This window comes from Pistacia vera, unplaced genomic scaffold, assembly GCF_008641045.1.
Source record: "Pistacia vera cultivar Batoury unplaced genomic scaffold, PisVer_v2 Contig818, whole genome shotgun sequence".
NCBI classification, from domain to species: domain Eukaryota; kingdom Viridiplantae; phylum Streptophyta; class Magnoliopsida; order Sapindales; family Anacardiaceae; genus Pistacia; species Pistacia vera.
Window position 1 is genome coordinate 467,998 of NW_022196688.1, and position 12,868 is coordinate 480,865.

The 12,868-nt window shown below is 34.6% G+C and overlaps 3 protein-coding genes across 10 annotated transcripts; all 3 read right to left on the reverse strand.

Moving 5' to 3' along the window:
- Positions 1 to 160: 160 nt before the first annotated feature.
- Positions 161 to 3,732, reverse strand: LOC116117577 (glutamate dehydrogenase). The gene is made up of 9 exons (XM_031403589.1): positions 3,508 to 3,732; positions 3,292 to 3,405; positions 2,383 to 2,604; positions 2,202 to 2,276; positions 1,983 to 2,099; positions 1,626 to 1,876; positions 1,147 to 1,222; positions 929 to 1,015; positions 161 to 579 (listed from the first exon to the last, which is right to left on the reverse strand). Exons 1-9 carry the CDS (start codon positions 3,613 to 3,615, stop codon positions 394 to 396), a joined length of 1,236 nt encoding a protein of 411 aa, XP_031259449.1. The 5' UTR covers positions 3,616 to 3,732; the 3' UTR covers positions 161 to 393.
- Positions 3,733 to 4,223: 491 nt separating this feature from the next.
- Positions 4,224 to 7,951, reverse strand: LOC116117578 (mediator of RNA polymerase II transcription subunit 31). Of its 7 annotated transcripts, none has more exons than XM_031403593.1 (7): positions 7,786 to 7,950; positions 7,599 to 7,696; positions 6,779 to 6,875; positions 6,497 to 6,575; positions 5,640 to 5,911; positions 5,449 to 5,526; positions 4,224 to 4,454 (listed from the first exon to the last, which is right to left on the reverse strand). In XM_031403593.1, exons 1-7 carry the CDS (start codon positions 7,830 to 7,832, stop codon positions 4,430 to 4,432), a joined length of 696 nt encoding a protein of 231 aa, XP_031259453.1. In that variant the 5' UTR covers positions 7,833 to 7,950; the 3' UTR covers positions 4,224 to 4,429. The 7 variants fall into 7 exon arrangements, 5 of the variants coding, with proteins under 5 accessions (XP_031259453.1, XP_031259450.1, XP_031259451.1 ...); XM_031403590.1 differs by lacking the exon at positions 4,224 to 4,454 and adding an exon at positions 4,789 to 4,987 and having other exon boundaries at positions 7,786 to 7,951; XR_004125986.1 differs by lacking the exon at positions 4,224 to 4,454 and adding an exon at positions 4,851 to 4,987 and having other exon boundaries at positions 5,449 to 5,512; positions 7,786 to 7,949.
- Positions 7,952 to 8,260: 309 nt separating this feature from the next.
- Positions 8,261 to 11,762, reverse strand: LOC116117579 (polyadenylate-binding protein 1). Of its 2 annotated transcripts, none has more exons than XM_031403596.1 (6): positions 11,445 to 11,762; positions 11,261 to 11,363; positions 10,464 to 10,534; positions 9,484 to 9,675; positions 9,277 to 9,404; positions 8,261 to 8,721 (listed from the first exon to the last, which is right to left on the reverse strand). In XM_031403596.1, the coding sequence occupies exons 1-6, from the start codon at positions 11,586 to 11,588 to the stop codon at positions 8,688 to 8,690; spliced, it is 672 nt and encodes a 223-aa protein (XP_031259456.1). In that variant the 5' UTR covers positions 11,589 to 11,762; the 3' UTR covers positions 8,261 to 8,687. The 2 variants fall into 2 exon arrangements, with proteins under 2 accessions (XP_031259456.1, XP_031259455.1); XM_031403595.1 differs by having other exon boundaries at positions 8,261 to 8,733; positions 11,445 to 11,759.
- Between the last annotated feature and the right edge of the window lie 1,106 nt (positions 11,763 to 12,868).

The window sequence follows — 12,868 nt, forward strand, 5'->3', positions numbered from 1 at the left end:
CATTAAAATAATCATATTAGCCCAAACACTGACATAATCTAAGACGGTGTATTAATCATTTCAAATATCCTTTGAAATGTTGATGTGCATAATAGTACTTCGATTTATGACTTTTAGTTCCAATATCCGTCAACAAAACGATATGCAGCAATAGCAAAACTGATACTGATAAAATCTTTAAAAAAAATATTGTTGCTAAGAGCCAAATGTTTCATATAACAATTCAATCCCCCCAAAGAATAGACTTACATCTGTTAAAAGTTCAAAAATTCTGGAAAGACAAATAAATAAAACTTGGCGGGAGGTAAGAATGGCTTCCAAGCTGCCTTCTTATGCTATGGCTGGAGACAGCTCAAAAGATCAAAGAGAAAAGAAAGAATTGTAGAAAAACATTTATGCCTCCCAACCCCTCAATAGGGTGGCACGTGCAACTCGATTCACCCCAAGTGTAAAGGCACCCATTCGGAGATTGCAATTGTGTGTCTGGCACATGCCCTTGATGTTATGAAAAGCTTTAATCATATACCTCCGAAGCTCATTGTTCACCTTATCTTCTTCCCACATGAAACCTTGAATATTCTGCAAGATTGCACAAAATCCTAACCATGTTAGCCTTCTCAAAAAATAAAAAATAAATTATAATAATGAATCAGTTCATCTTCTGACATGAATCTTGGGCTCCCAGCCATCTATGTTTTAGTTTACAAGAACTGCTTATCAAATTTAGCTCTGTCTCTGTCGATAACACAAGTGATTGAATGTCCAAAGACAATGTGAACAGTGTAGAGACCAAAACTAAAACAACTTTTGCATCAGATGAAAAACAGAGATATTTAGCAATCAGAGTTGAGGATTTCATCTGACACATTATTTATTGTAATACTATCTTGCAAACATCAAAAGGTTGAAAGAGCTTTAATTTTATTACCTGAACCCACTCAAAATAGCTAACTGTTACACCTCCAGAATTTGCATAGATGTCAGGAAGTATTACAACTCCTCTCTTGGATAGTATCTGCAATATCAAAATCTCATTACTAAACCCTCCAAAACATTTCTCACAGAAAAAAGAAGAAACCAGTACTGCACTAAACCCTCCAAAACATTTCTCACAGAAAAAAGAAGAAACCAGTACTGCAATGTTACCTCATCTGCTTCTGGATCAGTAGGATGGTTTGCTGCCTCTATTATGAACTTGGCCTTTACATCAGCAGCATTTTCCCTTTAATGGAAAAACATAGAGATTAAGGCAACTCAGTTGGAATAAATTAGATTAGAAAAGCTAAGAAATCTTTTATTATAATAAACAAAGAAAGCTCATGTCATGTGCAACCGGCAATATGTTAAACTAACTAATTTGCTGAAGTGGAAAGACACTTCAATCATGAAATTTTCTCAAAAGTAACATAAATTAGGTTAGTCATTTAAAATCTGCATAATAGTAAATATATAGCAGCAACAATAAGATTCAACCTTTGCCAATATAAAGTGGCAGTTTGACTTTATAGCAAATTTTAGAATAATTGAAGCTGTCAAAAGTACAATGATCTGATAACAAAACATGCAGAAAGTAACAAACAGAGATCGAAAAAAACGAACAAATTTCTTGGCAAAAGGGGCCTAACCTGTTCAGAACTCCACCTAAAGCACAAGGGATGAGAACATCACATTCATGGACAAGAAGCTCACTAGGATCCATGGGATCTCCACCGTGAAAATCCTTCAAACTACCGGTACTTTCTTTATGCCTGAGCAATTCAGGAATATCTATTCCATTTGCGTTCTTAACTGCACCAGTTATGTCACTGACTGCGATGATCTTACCACCTCTCTCATGAATGAGCCTTCCTGCCCAAGAACCCACATTACCAAATCCCTGCAAAATTAATAAGATAAAATTTTCAATAAAATAAGTTAAGTTTCCTCAAACAACTCATTTTAACTCACGTATAAACTGAAACTCAAATGTAAGGTAACTCTACCTGAATTGCAAAAGTCATATCCCTTATTGCATTCCCGTGTTCAGCAAGTAAAGCTTCTGTTGCAAAAACAACACCACGCCCAGTTGCAGCCTCTCTACCCAATGATCCACCAAGATCCTAAATTCAAAATAAAGGCATGAGATAAGGCAGGAGAGGGATCACATCCAACTCAACGACTAACAGACCAGGACTCAGAAATCTCAGTCCTTAAATACTTACAATGGGCTTTCCAGTGACAACAGCTGGAGAATGACCATGAAATTTCGAGTACTCATCCAAAATCCAAGCCATAGTCTGCACATATATTCAAGAAACAGGCGAGTTAGATAAGTAATTATATTGAAAGTGATAATAAATCAAGAAATGAGAAGAAAAAAAAAAAAGAGGCAGAATATAAGACCTGAGCATTTGTGCCCATATCCGGTGCTGGTATGTCAGCATGGGTTCCTATGAGATCATGGATCTTCTGAGTAAAGACACGAGTTAGACGTTCCAGCTCACTATTACTTAACTCTTTTGGGTTACATCCTATCCCACCCTTTGCTCCGCCATATGGTATGTCCGCCACGGCTGTCTTCCAGGTCATTAGTTGAGCCAGAGCATTAACTTCATCAGGATCAACCTGTCAAAAAAAGTCGAATCTAAAGTAAGAAATTATACGCACTCATGTTTAAATGCAGAAGGCCAGTACAACTACTTTGTTCTGAACATTAATTCAATGACAGAATTGATGGTACTATTGGTAGGAATTTGGGGAAATTGTTCTCTCATTCATTTTTTCTACCTATTTAACATATGTTTATAAATTAAGCTTGGAACAAAATTGCTTCAAGGAAAACTAATCATCCAGCTTCCAGGAAAAAGTAGTTCGAATATGTTCAATTTGCTACATCTATCAAAGGAAACAATGTCACAATAAGAAAAACCAAAAAGGGATTATTGAAGACATGATAAAGCAAAGATATTACAACCAAATAACATTGTAACACCAATATAGAAATAGCATATAACACAAATGTTAAATACTGTGTCTTGAATCCAGAGATACAATTTGTTGATTGAAAAGCATATTTTAAACTCGAAATTAATCTGAAGGGCAAGAGGACAGCATATGTATACGAAATAAAATACATTCACTGTCCTTCAATATCTCAATATTTAAAAAAAAAAAAACTCAAATCGGAATCTAACATCCATAGAGAACCATAACTATATAATATGGATGAATTCAAACCCAAAAAAAAAAAGACAGAAGAGAAAAATTACTGTGCATCATGAAACAGAAACAAAAGCAATGAAAATCTGAGACCTCAGGATGATATCTGATTCCTCCCTTCATGGGTCCACGTGCATTATCATGTTGGACTCTAAATCCAACGTAAGTGACGAGACTTCCATCATCTTTGGGAAGGGTACACTCCACCTGATCATAAAAACCAAGCGCACGTGATGATGTACATAAAAGGAATGAAAAAACAAGCAAATGAAATACACCATCATGAAGTAAAAGCAAAAGAGCACAAACCTTGATCTCTCTAAAAGGGATCAAAAGACTCCGTTCAACCTTAGAGTCCAACCCGAGAATCCGCGCAGCGTTGCGGAAGTTACGGCTGGTGGCAGCAAGAGCATTCATGGCTGTATCTGCCAATGAATGATTAGAAGAAGTGGTGACGGAGAAGGGAAGATTGTGGAAGTACCAAGAATGAATAATGGGGTATGAATAATGGGGTTGGGTTGTTGTAACAAAGAATTGTAGAGGGGAATATATAGGGAAGGTAGATGTGAGTGACTGAGTCAACTAATTATGGAAATAAGTTGAAGAACGGTAATGTTGTTTAAACCCTTTTCTCTTCCCATCCTAGTTGCCAATCTTTACTCTTCAATTACAATCTTACCTTATTCACAATTAATCACGTCGTTTCTGTATTATTAAATTAAAAACAAGTAAATTAGTCGCTTTATTTGTTAATTTTGATTTTAGTAAAATGTTTTTTAAATTAAAATTAGAGAAGAAAACCTTTAAATTTCTCTCAATCAACTCCTAAGTACATTGTTTTCATATATAATAGAAATGAATCAAGCTTTATTAATTTAACAAATTGAAATTTATCGTGGACAATATTTTTAGAAGGGTAATTTAGGAATGAGAAAGGGGCAAAATAGGAGGAGTCAATTAACTCCATCCATTTTAGTTGGAAAGGCCAGAAATCATGGACACTGATTTCCAGGAAAACACAGACGTTCACGTTACATCTTAATGCTCCCAAAAGAAATCTGAGCTGTTGAGTTAAATATTATTTATGAGGTACTTTCCGTTTGAAACTTTTCAATGGATACACTGACAAGGCACCACATCACAGTTCACAGCCAGTAGTTTCAAGTAAATTTGGCAGCTGACGCTAAACTTGACGGCGGCACGAACGTTTCGCTATTCGCCGCGTCCAACCCTATCCAAATGACGTGGAGTGGGTTCTGTTTCCACTTTCCCGCACAATTAAAAAAGGACTGAGAATTATGATAAATTAATTATTCTAATAAGAGATTAGTTAAATTGCTATTTATTAGATAAATATCTGTATATAAACAATTACTATTTATATAGTTATAGATAACAAGAACTGAATTTAATTACCATACAAATTATTTTATAAATAATCGAAATTGCTTAAGCAAGGAATTTATTAGCACAGGTGGCCCATTGCCGCCTCATAGCTACTTTTAGTTGTGATCTTATCCCAATGCAATTTAATTTTGGACAGCTGACGAAATTCTAAACTGTACACATTTAAATGATTACGGAAGTGATGACGTCAAAGCCATTCAAATCTAATTCACATTCAATACACACAGCTTAATTTTATTTACATCCGTCAAATTAATTAATTATTTCTTAACTAGGTCTAGTACAATTAAGCAAGCAAACACTACACGTTTCTCTTACAACTGGCCACACTTCTTGCACTACGAGGCTGCCACCTACCGGCCTCAAACTATAACTAATGGACCTGCAAAATCACTACTCTTCTGTATAAACACACGTTTCAGTTAGGATAAAGAAATCGGACATCTATAGCTATCGAAAAAATTCTGTCCTTTCATGCAAGTCATTAACATATATATATGAATGGACTTAGAAAACAGCTACTTTGTAAATCCTCATATGGAAGCCCCCATGCATTTATCCAAGAATTTTTGGCAGAGCTGAACCAAGGTCTCGGGTTACAACCACAAACTTTATTTATCACAGAAACTGATAGTCAGATTTTGTTTACGGTAACAATTAATCTTTCATTGGCACAATGAATACTAGCAACACAAAGGTATCATCCAATGAAATGATTTGATTTCAAGAATATTTGTGGTTCTGACTTCATTCTAGAAATGTTGACAGCTTCAAACTTTGTAAACATAGAATTAGTGCATATCTCCTCATTCTCACTAACGATGTAAAGAAAACATTGATTACCTCATCAAATATATCTCATCACGAGTAAATGAAATGGGGTGATAGGTCAATTTATCCTTCTTTCCTGTAATAACCAAACTAAAATTGTATCAGAACGTTGATATTGGATGGACCTTCTGAGCAATTACTTTTCTCATTAGGAAAGATGAGAAAAAGAGTTCATTCTACTATATATGGTTCACTGTACATACTTTCTCTTTCTTCGATCAATGCTACTACTCCTCATATCATTTTTTGCGAGAGCAGGTCCTGAGGGAATACCATACTGCATAGGAGAAGGGGCTTGGGGAGGAGGAGCTGTCATAGGGATAGTTGTAGCTGGCAGAGGTGGAGCAGGTGGCAGAGATGGAGCAGCAGCTGGTGGCGCCTCAACAGTTTCAGGAAGAGGTCTCGGTAAAATGTGCTTTAATCGATTGTTTCTATAGTTCTTCCAAAAAAAGAATTGCTGCCTATGTGCCAATTCCTTCAGGTTCCAAGATAAACAAATGATTTTATTACAAGTTGAGAACAAACATAAATGCTTTAATATTAATTATAAGGCGTGCATTTCTTTCAGGGAACATAATGAGACCTACTTTTAATCTCACCCAACTAATTATTTTATACTGTTCAATAATATAAAGAAGATAAATAAATTAAAAAAAAAAAACAAAAACACTTATGGGATGCCAACTAAATGGTCAACCAATGTTAGGATATTCTAGAAACTGCAACAAAAACACCTTGTCAAAGGACATAGATATACCTTCCAACAAAATGCTTGATGAACAATAAAATACATTCAACTAAGCAAACAAGAATAACTCATAAAAACAATCTAGTGAAGTGAAAATGATGAAAAAGAAGTGATAATATGAACTATTGGTCCTAACTAAAAGAACTGAAAATTCCATGGGTTACTTCAAAAAAGTTGTTAAAATAGACCTAAACATCAATGAAGACATATTTGACTTTAAGACGAACACAAAACCACAAAACTTTTAACAGAGAAATAACATGACTTCAAAAGCACACTCAAAGGAGTAGGGAAAAAACAGCAGAATCTGACCTTGTTGCCTGGATGTGCCATTGCATTGCGGAAGTTTGCATTTTGGAGAAGTTCAAGGAAAAAGAGGCAATGAGGATACCTGAAACCGTCCTAGAAGATAAGCACAAGGATAAAAACATAAAAACAACCCAACATCCCAACAGCCCCTCATCCCCTCCAAAAGAAAAATGAAGAAATTAACTAATTGGATAAGCAGAGGCTTATCCCCTTTTAGCCTGGAAATCAATGCAGTTAACACAAGTCTAAAGGTAGTAGAAGCATACTTTCAAGAAATCATCTCACATTATATATTTTGTATACTCTGGTCGTTGCCAGTACTGAAGATATTTCAAGTAGCCAATGAAAGCTTCATCTTCAAAATAGCGGTTTTGAGCCAAATCTGCAGAGAAAATCAAGGACCAAACATCAGGCAGAAATGCAATGGTAGCAACAAATAACAGCAGTGATTATTGACAGAGTGAAGTACTAAAGTTATTTGATATGCATGAGAGTGTGACTATTTGAGTTTATATGCACACATGCACAAACACAGACAACGGTTCATAAGAATAGAAATATACGGTTGAAGCAAAAACTCTCTATCTTGTTACGTGGCAGTAATCAAGGACCCATGCGCCAGCATATATTTACTGAAACATATATGCAAACACCTGGTGCCATATAGGCACACCAAGTGGGACTTGCTCAAAACTCAATGCTTCAGCAACCAATGCTGAAATTAGGGCAATTAAAAGTAATTTAGGTCAGGTCTAATAATTCAAACCCAAATTTTCTATATCAGTTATCTATACACTTTTGCTTGCAGCATATTATTATAATTTAATCATTCGAGATGTTGCAAAAAAAAGATGTGGGCAAATGGGTGTAAAAATAAACTTCAAACTGTTTCATTTATTAAGAAGTAATGAATCATTAACAGCAGATTTAAGAAAAGAAAAAGTAATCCCTAAGATAGTTTCAGATAAATAACGTTAAAAAATCCATAAGAACAACGAGATTGCAAGGTTTAGTAAGCACCCTAAATTGCTATTCAAAGAGCAAATTAAAAGCAAATAGAATAAAAGGTACTCAAATTCAAAAGATGAGTCGAGAAAAAACATACAGTGAATGTAAGTGGGATTAGCAAGACACTGAACGAATTCCAATTCAAGCAAAAATCGCTGTCGCCCATCATCTGGGTCTTTATAAATCTTCTTTGGCCTGAATATCACCACCAAAAATTAAAATAAACAATAATATTAACAATCAAATTTACTAAAGTGTAGGAGAGGAACCAAGCAGACGCTTACGAGGATATAGTGTTCGGTGCATCTTCACCTTCTTTAGAAGCAGCCATTCAGTCCCTCACGAAATGGAGAGCGAGAGAGAGTTGAAAATCCAACAGAGAAGGAGAAGAAAGGATTTGGGCCTACCTCTATCCAGGCCCAGACCAAGCCTAACGTTTAAGATTTTTTATTACTAAAAATGGTAATGTTATTAAAACATTTGATGTTTAACTGTTCGTATTAAAGTTGGATTGTTGATTTACTTTTTTAAATTTGAGTTTGGTCGTGTTAAAGTTTAATTTTAATTTATATCAAGGATGGGGCTATGTACAGCCCTAAAAATACTTTTAAATACACTTTAATTTTCACAGTTTAAAGCATCATATTTTAACTCAATATATTGTCATAATTCTTTTTATTTTCTTCAAATTTTTTGTTTTTTTTTTTTTTTTTGGTACTCTTTAGACAAAGACAAGACCAAAATAAATGAACAATCAGAGAACTATAATCGTAAAAGTAGCCCACCAATTTGGGAAAACATCACTTGATCCACATTAATTCCTTCGAAGTTTAAACTAATCCACAGGGAGAAACTTAAAAATTGAACCATTTGACACCAGTAATTCGTAGATACATTTTTTTTTTTAAACAAAAGAAAAGGTTACTACAATATTTGAATTTCTGCCTCTTCTTATCTCTTTTCAAAGCAAGAAAATGCAGAACTTGAAGCGACCATAAATCTATCATTGCTGCAGGAACTAGGAAAAACCATTTGAGAGGAAGCCAGTTGACTGATGCCACAGGCATATAATGATACAAGTGCTTTCCTCCCTCCAGCTTCTAGGAGTAACTATATGACAATTATCATAAACCACCAGAGAATGGTTTTCTGATGATTGTGGCCAGTACTAACTTAAGATCCACCATTAGTATGGCCTGTACCTCATCGGCCGCCTGAATCTGGGAACCCTCCTGCGAATGTGGAGAAATAAGTGAATTCAGAACATGAACAGCCACAGAAACTGATAAATTTGATTTATATTTTTTGCAGCATGAAACAAGAAATATAAAGGCAAAGCTAGCAGTTTCCAAGCCATCAATCAAAAAACTAAATAAAAAAAAAATTAATCTATTGCACTTCCAGCGGAGATTCAAAATGTTGCTCGAATGAAGCAAATATACAATTCATGACACATACATGCACTAGTTTCTAAATGTGAAGCAGGAAGAAAACGTAAAAGTATAAAGGACCCCTCCAAAGCCCAAAAGCTTTTTCACAGATCCTCAAGACAGATATTGAAAGTCGAATAAATATAAGTTTTAGTGGTAGAGTTAACAAAAATAGAATGAAAAGATAGCTCGTCTGATTTGAATAATTGAATAATGCAAACAAATACATGTGCATAATCACAGAAGCAACAACCAAGATAGACATGAACCTACACGTTCGTGTTTTCGCTTATGTTTGTTAGTCCTCCCACCAAACTAACAGTGTAACGATTTTCTCAGACTTACCCATAACCATATGAAGGAAAAGGAGCACCAGGCATGAAGGGCCTCCGACCTCGGAAACCAAGATATGGGTTGGGCCGCCTTCCACGATACTGTTTCATACCAGGAATGTTGGTTCGCTTTGCAGAAACCTGAAGATAGACCAAACCCAACACTCAATATAAATTAAATTCATACAGTAACTATACGCAAAAAGACAAATTTAAAGACCTTTAACTGACGACCATGCAGCTCTGTTTCATTTAACAGAAGAGCATTCTGAACAGCATCAACTTCAACGAACTCAACATAAGCAAATCCTTTTGGTTGACCAAACTTGTCTGTCAAAATTGTCACCCTGTTGACAGTTCCACAGGACTGAAAATGCTGCTGCACTTCCTCGGGGGTACAAGCATAGTCTACCTAAATTCCATGTACACATACACAGCAAAAGAGTTACTGGTTTCATCTAAAGTGTTGGTTGTCACTCACATAGAAACAACACGAAATATAAAAAGTGTATAAATTATAATGTGACTATCTTATTCAGATTCAATTGACCAAAACCAGATAAAGCAAGCACTAAACTAAATACATGGACTTCACCACCATAGTTGCTGGGGTGGTTTGCAGTTTCCATGGATAAGCAACTTTCTATCAAAAATCACAATGGAATTTCAACACTATAATTGCAGCTATCACGGAATATCTGAAGAGAGGAATTATCAGCAAGGCTAATGAGTTGGAGAAAAGAAATCACTTATCAAGGAAAAAGTTTGAGTTGCACTTGTATTGTCCTACTTAATTTTGCGAAGTTGTTTGAGGTGAACAGTGATATTTGTGGTGTTAGAATTGGCACAGCTCTTTTGCAAGAAGAGCTACCTGAATCTCTTTTCGGTGTAAAATTATGCAGTGAAGGCAAAAAAGAAGCACTTATTAATAGGAGTGTTACGCAATTGTCAAACTTTAAAGCATTAGGAACACTATCTTATACAACACGAGTTCATGTTATATTCATATCATCAGCCTTAAAGTTCATACATCAGTCAAATGCTTTGGGATAAACAGAAGTAGTTCACATTTTAGCAGATACTTTCTTTGAATATATCAATAAAGGATGAATAACACTGTTAACTACAAAGTGAGCTTATTAATTGTTGGAAAATTGAAAAGGAAAAGCTAAATAAAAAATATAAGGCAAGAAACCTCACATTACCAACATAAATCGAGCGGGCGTCCACTTCCTCCTTTTCAGCTTGAGTTGCTGAAGTACTTGAGGGATCTTCATTCATATCCAGGGTTAAAAATTCAACATAAGAAATACTGTTAGCTAGAACTAAAAAGTGTAACAGACAATAAGTAAGGCAAAATTACATGACATTGAGCCAGGTCACATAAGTTTTTCAACATAACAATAAAGCAATATAACAAGTTTGCAGATCTATCCCTTATCCACATCAGTTATTGGCTTTGTCAACAAACATTAATCAAAATATTCTGGAAAACTGGCACAAACCAGATTTCACAGTGAAGGCAACAGCATTAGTAATCAAAATAGTCAGTACATGGAAGCAAATCTAAATTTCACTGCTATCCAGAACATGTTGCCAATAGAAAAAAAAAAAAAAAAATTACAAACATAAGACTTAAAAGTTGCCCACTTTCGTCATTAGGTTACAAAACATCGCCATACTAGTAACATACAGGGTATATCAATAGCTATTGATACAAAACATCTTAAAAATTTTACTTTTTATGACAAGTTTCACTTTCCAGACTACAAGTCCAAAGTTTTCCTTTTTTCAAGTATCAACACCTACAAGTTTGGTAAATTTTCCTCATAAATATATATCAAAAAGTCAACAAATGATTTTGAAAGCTGAATGTGTACAGCGCAAATTATCAACAATGAACTAAACAAATTCATCAAGTCCGAACCCAGATCCAAAAATCAAAATTTATTTAATAAATCAATAAAATCAGAGTAACATAATGCACAAAGAGAGACCTTGGCCAGCTCCCATCTCCTTCTCGACTTTAGCCTGCATTTCACGAAGAGCGCCGGCTTCTTCTTCAATCTCCTTCAGCCTCTTCTTCATGTCCTCCAAATCCTAATTTTGTTTCAAAACTTGAAAAGAATTAAAAAGAAGAAATCTTGCAAAAACTGAATAAAGAAAAAGAAAAGAAAAAACCTTGGAGTTAGAGTTGGGGTCGTCGAGTTCTTGTTCATGGTCGAGATTCTGATCGTCGGTGTCAACGTCGGCGTCCATCTCGTCGGGGATCTCTCCGCCGTATACCTCATGCTCTTGGTCATCGTGTTCGTGTTGGTCTTCCATCTCTATTATTCTTTATTGTGGTGTGTATGGGTTTTGGGAGGTTTTTTAGGTTCTGTTTGAAGGTAGAGATTAGGGATTAGGAGGCGTGGGTGGCTTTGTGATCCAGGGATTGGGGAAGATGGTTATTTTGTAATTTTCTCGAATTTATGGGGTGCTTTTCGATATTTAGATTGCAATGTTTGCCGTTTGAAATTGAAACTATAGTTGATGATATTATTTAGGAAAGGTAGGTTTGGTATTTTTTAAAACTAAAAAAAATAATTTCTAAATTTTCAAACATGTTTTCTTTAACCTATCAATATAAAGAACAATTAATAATTATTTTAGAAAAATCCTACTACGTTACTTTAAAAGTGTAATATGGTTAAAATTTTTCTTTTATTAAAAAAAAAAAAATGTCTTTATTTCTACAGTGGGTATAGATGGTGGGCCTCTTGAAATTGGTGTCTCATATTCACATATTTTGGGTCTATATCATGTGTAAACATTAACCCAGTTTTATAATCCCAGCCCAATTTGGTTTATGTCTTTAGTTATCAGTCTCTTTTGTTTGTTTCAGGCCATTTCATACAGTACATTTAACGCAAACAAGACAAAGTTACTTTGCGAGGTCAGTCTATTATTATTGTCAACTACTTTATTCCATTACAAAATCCCTTTTGGAATTTTATCAAAAATTCCAAATTTTGTTAATCTTGTGACGTGTTTGTATGCACTTTCGGTTGCTGATAGATTTGGTAAAATTAATTTGGGCAAATGAACATAAATTTTACTATAGTCCAAATAGAGTAAAAGTTGGAAGAAGTTTCAAGATCTAATTAAAACCTCCAATACATCTCTGTCTCGACTATTAAAAACGAATAAAAGAAAGAAATCCAACTGTCGAATACAGAGTTTAAAGTTTATCTCCAGAGTCAGGATTCCAAAGACAACACCAGCACAAGGAGACAGCTCTTGCTTAAAAATTTGATAACTACAAAGAATTGTGTAGAATGAATTTGGAGTGTACCATAAGAGCCGAGCGGTATCCCATAAAATTGTTAATCTTATTCAGTAAAACATTTTTATAGTTATAATGTTGAAACCAACTAAATTTATTACTATAAGAAAGTTATAACTTAATAGAGGTGTAGTTACAAGAATTATTGTTTTGATTAAAAAATTATTGTTTTGATTTCTTATTTTATAATTCATGTTTTAGTAATATTAGGATTTCAATTCATTGTTTTAGTATTATTAGGATAATATGGAAATTGATATCAAGGAATCGTTATAAAATT

Coding starts and splice junctions, on each gene's coding strand:
- LOC116117579 (XM_031403595.1), bottom strand. CDS start 11,588: ATGGAAGACCAACACGAACACGATGACCAAGAGCATGAGGTATACGGC. Junction 10,535..11,260: donor GGAGATGGGAGCTGGCCAAG/GTCTCTCTTTGT, acceptor ATATGAATGAAG/ATCCCTCAAGTACTTCAGCA. Junction 9,405..9,483: donor TGCATGGTCGTCAGTTAAAG/GTCTTTAAATTT, acceptor GTCTATCTTCAG/GTTTCTGCAAAGCGAACCAA.
- LOC116117578 (XM_031403590.1), bottom strand. CDS start 7,832: ATGGCTGCTTCTAAAGAAGGTGAAGATGCACCGAACACTATATCCTC. Junction 7,697..7,785: donor GCACCGAACACTATATCCTC/GTAAGCGTCTGC, acceptor GGTGATATTCAG/GCCAAAGAAGATTTATAAAG. Junction 5,912..6,496: donor TGGCACATCCAGGCAACAAG/GTCAGATTCTGC, acceptor TGGAACCTGAAG/GAATTGGCACATAGGCAGCA.
- LOC116117577 (XM_031403589.1), bottom strand. CDS start 3,615: ATGAATGCTCTTGCTGCCACCAGCCGTAACTTCCGCAACGCTGCGCGG. Junction 3,406..3,507: donor TCCCTTTTAGAGAGATCAAG/GTTTGTGCTCTT, acceptor TTTTATGATCAG/GTGGAGTGTACCCTTCCCAA. Junction 580..928: donor GCTATTTTGAGTGGGTTCAG/GTAATAAAATTA, acceptor GCAATCTTGCAG/AATATTCAAGGTTTCATGTG.